The sequence below is a fragment of the Halictus rubicundus genome, chromosome 6 (assembly GCF_050948215.1).
Source record: "Halictus rubicundus isolate RS-2024b chromosome 6, iyHalRubi1_principal, whole genome shotgun sequence".
Taxonomy (NCBI): domain Eukaryota; kingdom Metazoa; phylum Arthropoda; class Insecta; order Hymenoptera; family Halictidae; genus Halictus; species Halictus rubicundus.
In genome coordinates, this window is record NC_135154.1 from 19877169 (window position 1) to 19888323 (window position 11155).

Genomic DNA, 11155 nt, shown 5'->3' on the forward strand with positions numbered 1-11155 from the left:
GTGAAAAACAAAACCATAAATATATCAGAAGAATTGAAGAATTGTCGTTACATTATTTTCGGCTTGTTATTGTTATCGAAATAAAAAGTACATTCTCGTCTAGCTTCTACTTGTTACGATCGACTTAGAAAATGCTTATTTTACATAAAAGTCCGCAGTCTACAGCTAATTATCACTATTTTACTGTGTGGAGCATGCTGACTGAATTTTTTTTTGTTTTTTTTTTAAGTAGAAAACTTTTGTCTATGCCTTAAGACTAATTCAAAGCAAAAAATTATTTCTTTATCTTCTTAGTTCACAGGTGTCACCACAAATTTGCAAGTATGATTTTAGTCGTCACAGTGTTTGTCCCCTTTGATTAACAGTCATGGAATACTTTGGGCTTGCGATTTGGTAGTCAACGCGAAGTCGTTAAATTAATATACCTGCACTTTGGCAGTGGTGTCTCCGCGATGCAAAATATATAAATGGTGCACTGCAGCCAAAGTGGGGCCGCCCGGATGCGGCTGAATTCTAAATACATGAAAGTCGTGCCCTCTTTTGTCAGCGGTCAGCAACAATGCGCCGCTCAAATCAAAGGTCATGGCGACGATCGCGTCACTGTGGGCAGTAAAATGAGCAATTACAGTTTCTACGTTCGCGTCGTCTAGTTCTTTCTCCTCTTTTGCAGCTTGGAGATCTAAGATCGTTATCACGCCCGGTTGGGTTAGGTCGTTGCCAGTGTTATTGACGACTATAGGCGACGACGAGTTGCCAGACAAGCTGGACGCGACTGTCTCCCCTAAACCACGCAATCCTTTTCCCAAGGACTTTGCTGCATAAAGAACAGTCGCTGTGTAGCTTTGAACTCCTTCTCCTTCGCAGCCTCCACTGCTTCTTTTCGCTGGTAGTAATTTCTTCTCGCTATAAACGATGATGATTTAATTGTGACATTTGTTCAGCGGTTTATAGACTATAGCTTCGTCGTCTCACCTGTATGCAAGCCATCTCGTTCCTAATGCAACAGGATTTGGATTCGGACCAGGACTCGCGTAGCAAGTGGTGACCGTTAAAACGTCTTCCAAAGTCCGGGCATTAAACACTGCAATTTTTTCTAGAAACGTGACTACTATGGATCGCTTATTCGCCAGAATATCGTAAACGGGATTTTTGAATTTGATGCTTTTAGCTTGCTCTCCAGTCTTCAGGGAAATGAAGCTGATGTTGCAAAATTGTGGTCCAGGTCCAGCTGAATCGCACACTGCCACCATCGGCCGTTTCGACTCGAACAGATCGATATTCTCATCATCAGTCTTTGGATTTGGTAAAATTCTCAGAGTGCGGACCACCCCTTGTCGCCATGATAACACTTCCGTTGCTTCTCCCGTTGCTGCTATCAACCACACCTGCATTTGGTAATACAATATCGTGTAGAAACTCGAACAAAATCAGTTTAGATAATTGACAAACATTATCTTAATTTAACAATACATTCATTTAGGTGGCTGAAAATTGCCTGTACCAACAAGTACCATTTGCAATCGCTGCCGCTATAGTACCAAAGTACTAAAATTAGCAATTATATATACGCATGCACCACCTTTAGCATTTCGTTTTATTGCACCAAAAAATTACAATTACAATAGCTGTGCAGTTTCATTAAAAAATAGATATTTACTGACTTTTATGCACTTATGGTACTCGAGATGCAGTTGTGGTGCCGATGAAGTAATTTACGAAAATATGAATTTTTCTGGGGAAGAAAATTTCAGACCTGAACTCCAGTGGTATAACCAAGCACCAGTAACAAAGGTGGTGTGTTAGAGCCTTCATTGTAATCTGGATATAAGACCGGATCGTTAATGTCTGCATACTCGAACCGTGCCCATGTTATAGATTCCTTGTTATCAGAATTGAGTGTGCCGGTATAAGCCTGCTCATAAATAAGATAATATATATTTTTCAATGAAAAAATGATGTGACAGACAATGACCTGGAGTACCGACCTGTGGAACTATATCATTGATAATTCCAGCAACACTATCTATTATCGACCGATCAACTATAGGATGAGGTGACACGACTTGAGCTCCTTTATGCACACCGCGCCTCGGAGAGTCTGCAGCCATTTTTTCTTCCGAAACTGAATATTTTTACCTATAAAAAACAAAACATGCACACTGTACTTGGTGAATCATTTATACAAAAAATGAGAATTATTCAATTTATAATTTCAATATATTATTACGATTAAATAAAGTGGAGAAAATGTGATAATTTGTGATTTTCCAAGTTTTTCAGTGGACGCAGTAAAAACGAAACAATAATATGCGTAAAACGTTATCCTACTGCACGACTTATCTTACGAGAAATAATTAAATCTTAATACAAAATAGCAATTTGCGAGCACGAATTATTATGGAAAAAATAAATTACACTATAAGAAAAAACAAAATGAATCGACGAATTCTCCGGAGGCAGCGCAATCGCGCGAATTCGAAATAATCTCTCGGCAGATGCGGAAAAAATCTGTCAGCAAAAAGAGAGTATGCACTTACTACGCGTGAAAATTTCCATTCATTGGTGGGAAATTAAGTGCACAGAACGTACACATGTCTATTAATAACAATATAGTTGATAACGATAAGAAAAGGGAAAAAAAAGAAAGAAACTCGCGTAGAACCGCGATTAATATTTAAACACGTATGTAGGTGTTTGAGCAACTGCGAAGGGATATCGGGTGCGTTGCGAAAAAATAAATAATACCCGAAAAGTCAATCGGTGCGTCGAATAACGCAGTAACGAAGTATGTAGTACGGAGAAGTAGTGGGAGAATCTATTTTGCTTGTTAAAGAATATTACACAATCCAGAGTACAGCTGTTCGTGGTGTGTACACGCTCAGGGACAATTAATAAAAGGCGGACCGGAAATGTCAAAACGGCCGAGCAAACTGGGAGGCCCCTAATGATCTCGAATCGTCCCAGCGATCGAATCTGGACAGATTAGATTTTCCCGTGTAAAAAGATAGACGGTTCTGGCGTGAAACGAGCGACCCTGACATTTCGCGAAACAAAGGGGGTAGAAGGCAGAAGGCAACGGGTCTCACAACAAAGCATTCGCTTCACGCACTGCGTCTACCTACATATATTAGTTTCCCCGAGCAAACAGATGTCCACCGAACGGTGTCGATCGTTCACGGATCGACGTCGAGCAGAAACGGTTCGATTTACCTCGCCGTAAAACTGTATCCTCATACTGGGAAGCTCGCCATCTCGGAAACGACCTTCTACTGCGTCATTCTGCGTGTTCTGCGAGTGACTGACACAACACGACCAGAAAACGATAGTGATGTCACCCCGCCCGCGAAACGTCAATCTTTTTGTTCGAAATACGAAGCGCGTCGGTGCAGCTCTCGAGTAGCTGCGATGGAGATCGCACGAGAACCCGTTCGTCGTTTTCGACGCGCCGATTAGGATGCTCGGTACCCGTCGCCCGTTAATACGTATAGGGTAGCATAACTGCACCAACCGTCCGTTTCGTTGGAAATACGAAAACAATAATCAGCTGATTCAGATAAGGAAATGGTGGGGTAGGAGGGGAGAAGAAGAGAAAAGCGAACCACACGAACCCTCGCCGGTCATCGCATCTACAACGCAGCTAGATGGTACACTCGATGTCGAAACATCGTTACAGCCACCTACGTTCGATTGTCATACCATCTGCTCATAATCACTTCCTTGTTGCGATGAAATGTCTTGTTTCTGATGTTGCTGTTTAGAATTATTTGACGAAACTTCGGAGATTTATAGTTAACTTAATGGAATAGGATTCAATCTTGTTTAGATATCTGTACACTACATAATTACTAGAATTTAATCATTATTTTTAGCATCATTCTCCTCTTATGATTAACAGAGTAATAACAATACTATTCTTATGATATTGTTCGTATTCCCACGCAAAGCTGTATCAGTTTGTTGTGCATTCGCCATAATGTTTAGTTTAGTTATTTAGTTTTTTAAAATGGCGCTAAATTTGAATTGTAAAACCGAAGCAATGATAAAGATTGTTCAACCGAAAAAGTATTGATTTTTCATAAAACTTAGTCGTGATTGAGATTCTTCTGCTCCTATAATTAATAGAATAATTTTCATAATATAAATGACTGAAATAAAATTTTAAGTTTGATATTGGTATGACTGCGCACAGTTTATCAATCTCAGGAATCCAAGTAATGTTGCTATGGTATTGCAATGTAGCAAATTTCAATGTAGCTTAAGTTTCTACTCGAATACTACCTTTAACTGAATAATAAGTAAAATTCAGTGATGGCATTGGTGAAAAGCATAACATGAAAGTTGCACATTGCATTTATAATATTTACAATTGAGAAAGTATTAAAATAGCAATCGAACAAATCAATATTGTATTTTTTCGTGGAGGTGTATTTGTTGTTGTATTACTATAGAAACCTGTGTTCGTAAATATAGTCCTCGACACCAGCGCCATCTTTAAGTACACTTATTTGAATTGAACCGGTACGTTTGAAAAGGACAGAAATTGTTCTTTGTAAATTGAGGAAACATCTCAAACTATTTTTAAATAAATATATCCATAATTCTTCGAAACACAAATTAAATCTAGTAATTCTTCTTTATTAGAGAAATATACATTTTCCAACACAAAGATAAACTTTCTGTACGTTCATTAAAACATTACCATCATTTATAGTATTATGTATTTATTTTTTAAAAGAAAGATATTATTACATGGAAAATAAAAATAATTTTAGTTGACTTTAAGGTTAATATGCAACATATTAAAGTTCATTTTACGTTTATTTGAATATAAATAATAATTTTTACATTTTGTCTTACTTTCCTTTCACTATAAAATGCAAGGTCTGAGCACAGCCTTTCATTACACACAAATTGCAAATTGCTTGCGAAGATAAACATTTCTAATATTAGCTTCGCATGTTTATGTTGCGTGCCGCTTCGTAATTACGTAATTAAGCTGCAGTCAAAAGTAAAATTGATGGGCGCAACGATTCTATCTCTAAAATTTGTCATTTCACTCAACAATTATTCGTAATCGTAAACCAGCTACTTTATGGAGTCTAAAACAACCATTTCACTTTTTAATCAAAACGAAATAATTGATCACCACATGCAGTTTTACAATTATTTTCAATTTGTTCAAGAAAAAATAATAGGACTCCCAAGAATTGTTGATAAACTCTAAACGATTGTTAATAAATCCTCGGAGCAATGAATTATATATTTCCAGAAAGCATGAATGAAAAGAAAGCTAGAGCTCCGGAATAAGACATTAGGGTCGCGCAATAATTCATTCAAATCAGGGAAAAATTGGCTTACCTGTCGCACGATCGATTTAATATACGTCTACCGATCAAATTTATACCTTTTCACCGGAACCAGCTCGAAGGAGTATGATGCCTCAGTTATTCAAGCGGCTCGATAAATCTTGCAGAGACTTCTAAAGGCACAATAGTATTGTGGCAGTACCCATACAGTCGGCTATAATTACACGGAGTCCTGCCGAAGATTCATATTTCATGTCGGGTGCAATGCATAGGAAATTCTTGTCGGTGGAATGCTCGATCCTCTGGTGCACTGTAATTATCTGTGCGTGTATTTGTGTAGCTGGTAGCCGACTTAATCGGTAAAGTTTGCGTGTCCTCCATGTCACCGATGTCCCCGTCCTGTATGCCGAAAGGCATGGTCTTAGAAATGTACAGGCTTCTACAGTTTCTCTCTGCGCCTCGACCAAGATAGATCAAAGAAAACGCAATCCCGATCGAACGCATCTCAACAGATATCAAATAATTTGACGAGACGCTACGCGGTTTTAAAAATGATGCGCCGGAAAAGGGTACTCGCGTGCTTTCCTCGCGAAGTTGTTCAATTAAAAGAGCTGTTGTCTATGAAAAAAATATTTCCAAAATATTAGACGTGCAAATGAGTAATTAACAATGTTATAAACAGCACACAAACTAACTTTCGTTTATTTGATGAGATAAAATAGATCTCCCAACTGAAAGGTGGTTTGAACTATGTATATATATAATAAAACTATAGTTTGAAAGCAACAGGGATTATTCGATCTATTCATTTGTACAACTAATAAATCTTTAATAAATTGTTGAACTTTAGAACATTCTGAATAATTGTTGGTAACTAATACATTTCAAAAATTTATGCAGGGTGGCTTAAAGTCCTCGCGGAAAATGGCGAAAAAGTCAGTGCCAGCGACACTGCAAACTGAAATTTCGAATAATGAAGACTGGGAGAAGCTTCTGAAGAAGACTGGTTTAATAGGGACATACAATGATCTAGCGTGTTTTGAAATTATGTTTCTGGTTTTTTGATTTTGTGATTCGTTTTTTAGTGGTGGATGTTTACTCGGAATGGAGTGGACCCTGCACAGGGATGGTGAGCGTCCTGAAGAAAATTAAAATGGAGATCGGCGGAGACGCGTTAAGTTATGCTACGGTGAATTTTACTTTGATATTTTACAGTATAAGTTTATTTCGAAATTATTATTGTTATTAATTTAGGCAAAATGTGACTACATAGCGGATCTAGAGCGCTTCCAAGGGAAAAGCGAACCAATTTGGATGTTCATCCACGTAAATATATCCAAACCACTCTTGTTAATTTAAAAAATAATTTCACCACATAAATATTGTTCTTTTGATTATTTACTTAGAATGGTCGAATGATAAACCTCATGTTCGGCGCACAGTGTCCGCAATTGTTAAAAATGCTGACGACCGAGTTGCAGAGGGTGCAAAATGGTGAGGAACACGAGTACGTATAACTATAATACATATTCTAGTCTTCGGATATTAAAAAATATTTTGACTAACATCACACATTTGTAGATTCTCTTTAGAAGTGTCTGAAAGGAGTCCAGAGGAAGTAAAACAATTAAAAATGATCGAGGAAGCTAGGATAGCCAAAGAAGCGGCGAAAAAAGCTCGGAAAGGTGTCGAAAAAAATACTTTCGGCCTCCTAAAACCCCAGCTTGCATTTATATAAAAATTCTGTTCTAAATACTGTCCTAAACTTGCAGAAGCTGAAGCAGTAGCGCGATACGAAACAGAGATGCTTCACTTAACTACTTCGCTAAAAAATGAAACATGTCTCTTGCTCTATCCATGGGTTTTTAAAGACGAAGAGGATCATAGAAGAGACAAAAAGTCTAGTCCACCATACGTGGAATTGGTAGAAGAGATATTACCAGGGAATTTCATAGTTGAGCAGGAAATAAGGAAACGGCTTAACGAGGACATCCTCAGCAAACTTTATAACGAAGTACATATATATACCATATATATATAATTCAAATAATTTGTCTATCGTTAGAAGCTTGAAGAATTAATTAAAATATGATCAACATCTCTGCAGTCCGATTACATATTGCCAGAAAATCACAAGAGTCTATTGCTAGATGGCAAATGCATGTTTATAAGGTTGAGAGTTGCTGAAGAAAACCCGGATGTTGATATTCATGCACAGTTGATGAGCCTACTGTTCGCAGAACCGCAATTACCGAACGCAGAAACAGTTTTCACGGAAAAATGGTACTGTTAATGGTTATAGTTGAGCTTAATCAATAGGTTTATTATGAAATTTGTTCAATTTCTCAGTTACGCGGGTCGCCATCGACCAGCCTCCGCAACACCTGAGAATGAAACCGAGATTCTTCCAATTGCATGGACACCACCGAATTGTAGAAACAAGGCAATCGTTTTTCGCACGATTTTTGCCACGTACACCAACAAAACATACCCAGTAAGCTAATCAATTTTTATTCTAAATTCGAACGCTATTCGATTTAAAGCATGTAATTTTCATTTTTTAGTACGAAGATAAGGCTGCAAATGTACCCATAGTGGTATTCAAGTACGATTACACGCGGAAAAATGAATTGAAAATAGTTCTAGAAGAGTTCGAGAATGAACTAGTCAATTTTGGTATTTTCGAATCCGATAAACCACCGGAGGCAAAGATAATTGGTAGAAGTATCGACGAATTCGAAGAAAATACAAGGGAAAGAACAGGGTGAATATTAAGAAATTTATAATTATTGTTGTTGGAGAAATTGTGTATCTTGACATAATGGTATTACGTCCGTGTTAACAGGTATGAGACATTTGTGTGTGTGGTAAAGAAAATAGGATGCGAGTCCTTTTTAGGGTTTGCTGGTATTGGGCCGTATCATGTGAGTGAGAATCCGGAAAAGGCTTCTGAGGAATCGAAATTGTATTTCCCGGATGTTACTGGTTTGGAAGAAACACAGTCAGACGACGATGAGAAACCGGAAGAGGTGCCGGAGAACCCTGAGGAAAATAATCAGCCACAAACATAAATTACACATACTCGTCTATACTTATAAATACGTCTTATACGTATAGATATTCATTTAACACTTTATCTACCAGACGTCTATCAATTTTCTAATGTAATATTAATCGAAATTTCAGAGTGTAAATGCTACTATTCAAACATTTACGCTTCGATTTTTTAATTATCGTCGGCAAACATAGTGTTAAAAAAATTTATAGTCGCGTTAAACTGAAGGAATTGAAAATACGAGGTGGTGTTGTTAAGAAGCCGACATTTATTTTCCAGCCGCCACAACTTGCAATATAAAAGAATGTAGAAACAGACAAGGTGCCTAGATTCTGCAAGTTATATCAAGGGTATGGTACAATAAATGATGGCAAATAAACAGTATTTATTTCTTATAACCACAGCTTCGCCTGCGGCCTCTTGCTCTCTCAAACTTCCTTCCCTTAGACTGCACCAACGGTTTCGTGTGCGAATGTGGCACACCAGGAGCTGGTCCAAAGTGTTTCACTGCTTCACGCGCCTTTCTGGGACCTTGCATTAAAACTGTCCGCTTTCCGGTAGGTGCACGCAATGCCAGCTGATCAAAAGTGATCAGTTCACCTCCAGCCTTCAAGATACGAGCTCTGGCTTTCTCAGTGATACGCAAGGCACAGACCTATCACAAAAAAATAATAAACTATTAGATCAGGGAACATTGAAATATTAATTCTAACATCGTTAAGCTTAAGAATTCTAGTAGAAGCATAAATTTTGCCTTGTAGTAATTGTTCCAGAATTAATATACTCACTGTAAGTTTAGGAACTTCAAAAATCCTAGCATCGTCTGTGACTGTGCCAACGATCACTGAAATGGAATTTTCACGGCCAGGTTTCTTCATAAACCTGACTACACGTGCAAGAGAAATCGGAGGACGATGAATCTTGCTCATAAACAATCTCTTGAGAATGATCTTGTTAAATTTGGCGTTTGTACGCCTTGCCAGGAAACGGTAAAGCTGCAAAATGAATGAATTTGTATATATACCACGATTTTATGGAAGACAAATTATCGTAGTAGTTCAGAGAAAAACAATGGAAAAATACTTGACGATACACATACAATTGTGCACTTAAACTGCCGCGAAATGTACGAGTTACAATGTGTCAATTAATATAATCATCCTTAGCTTGGCGCGTCCAGACGGAATAGGAAAATTGACAATTTTCTCTAGCGAACGTTCAAATTGGATCAACACATAAATGTGCTAACACAGAGTGCGGTTCGCAAAATAAATTTCAGTAGCTAGAGCTCACGTGTTTATGACAACAAATGCTTCGGTTAGTGTACATACATAACCGTGTTATCAAGATTACTAACGTCTAACGGATTACTTATGGAGTGACGAAATATGATTTTCAAGATTGCTATGCGCGGTTTAGATTTAGGATTGAAAAGTGTTTAACACGTGATAGAGCTTACCTTGACGAGAAGTCGCAAGTAGACATCTTGCGATTTAGGTTCTGTACGCCGAACCTTCCTGTCGTGTTTGTGGTTAATATCAATACCCTGAAACCGAAATAATTCTTGTTAACCATCTTCAACAGGTTTGCAACCATATTAGGATTCACATTCGTTGGTATTCACAGAGATGCGCCGAAAGTCTATCGATTTTCGGAATCCGACGAATTCACATCACTGTCTTACCATTTTGATAAACCGGAAAAGAAACGGACCAGCACGAACCCGGAGTGCATAGGTTCATAGAAACGGATGTTCCAGAGGGCGCTGTTAAATGCGACGAGAGTGCTCTTCTGGGAGAACTACATACGATACCTCAATAATAAATGATCGAAGAGATAAGCATAAATTAATTCATCTTAGACATGCATAAATAAAATGGAAAATGTGTTTAGACGCAAGGAATTTCAAAGCAGCAAAGATTGAGGAAAGAAAGAAGCAAAGATGCCAAGCTAAAGAGAAAAATAATTTAATATACCAAAATTTGTATGTAGTTATATATATTTATGCATTTTGCTAATGATATTTTAAGCTAAAATTAATGATTTTATAAGCCATGTTGAATGTTAAGAATTTTGAAAATGCCTTTTCCCGCACTTCGGTAGATGGCAATGAATGGTACTTTCGTTCCAAGTCTTCTTTATCTACAGACACTAAAGACAAGGTATGTAATAGACCAATTATTTATTTGTATTTTTCCAAATGATCATGCATAAGAGTTACTCCGAGATATGCTTTGTATGCTTTACTCTGATTACTCTGTATCTCAAGTACTGTTAGACAGGTTTACTGAAAAATTAGGTGATAAGGTGGTCAAGAATTGTTATAAACTTTAAACAGACAGAAATAATACTCTCCCGAAATTAGTTGAGGTGGGGAAAGTTGTGCTGCGCTGCGCACTACGCACTTGCTAAATGGAAAAGTAGTTTCTAAATAAAAAAGTAGACTACATTTCAGTCAGTTTAATACATGCTCTTGCCGATAGTAGCCACGTATGGAAATTTGCTAATACCAGAGAGGATACTCTCTGCTAATGTGCTAATACACCAAAAGTATCCTCTCTGCTAATACATTTCATTTGAAAAAAAAGGTAATTTTTCTTTCCTGAAACTGCTTCCAATAGCGTTTACATGTCAGATCAGAAAGTCGTGCATGAGATAAGAAGCATTATCTATTCTATAGGCTTCACAGAGAAACTGGCGCATTGTTTATACACATTGTTTATTAAAGTTATTAAAATCAGCTAGCCCCATCTATCGAGCGGACGTTGCAGCATCCTGCGAGTCCAGCTTCAAG

General features: G+C 37.6%; 4 protein-coding genes across 5 annotated transcripts in view; 2 read left to right on the forward strand and 2 right to left on the reverse strand.

The window, feature by feature from the left end:
* The window catches only part of LOC143354831 (uncharacterized), a 25639-nt gene extending 21689 nt beyond the window's left edge, over positions 1 to 3950 (reverse strand). For both annotated transcript variants that reach the window (XM_076789193.1, XM_076789192.1), the window contains exons 1-5: positions 3211 to 3950; positions 1986 to 2136; positions 1754 to 1912; positions 973 to 1385; positions 426 to 903 (exon numbers count right to left, since the gene is read on the reverse strand). In XM_076789193.1, coding sequence (XP_076645308.1) covers positions 426 to 903; positions 973 to 1385; positions 1754 to 1912; positions 1986 to 2108 — 1173 coding nt within the window. In that variant the 5' untranslated portion in view covers positions 2109 to 2136; positions 3211 to 3950. The remainder of the gene's footprint in view (positions 1 to 425; positions 904 to 972; positions 1386 to 1753; positions 1913 to 1985; positions 2137 to 3210) is intronic.
* Mrpl52 (mitochondrial ribosomal protein L52) overlaps positions 1 to 11155 on the forward strand; it is a 53010-nt gene that overhangs the window by 1020 nt on the left and 40835 nt on the right. The gene's annotated exons all lie outside the window — the stretch shown is intronic.
* LOC143354836 (uncharacterized) lies at positions 4951 to 8843 on the forward strand. Its single transcript, XM_076789201.1, has 11 exons — positions 4951 to 5875; positions 6207 to 6318; positions 6389 to 6495; positions 6561 to 6632; positions 6713 to 6813; positions 6888 to 6991; positions 7079 to 7320; positions 7414 to 7589; positions 7656 to 7800; positions 7871 to 8070; positions 8152 to 8843. Exons 1-11 carry the CDS (start codon positions 5858 to 5860, stop codon positions 8375 to 8377), a joined length of 1503 nt encoding a protein of 500 aa, XP_076645316.1. The 5' UTR covers positions 4951 to 5857; the 3' UTR covers positions 8378 to 8843.
* On the reverse strand, positions 8610 to 10184 carry Rpl18 (ribosomal protein L18). The gene is made up of 4 exons (XM_076789227.1): positions 10046 to 10184; positions 9821 to 9907; positions 9150 to 9356; positions 8610 to 9016 (listed from the first exon to the last, which is right to left on the reverse strand). The coding sequence occupies exons 1-4, from the start codon at positions 10046 to 10048 to the stop codon at positions 8747 to 8749; spliced, it is 567 nt and encodes a 188-aa protein (XP_076645342.1). The 5' UTR covers positions 10049 to 10184; the 3' UTR covers positions 8610 to 8746.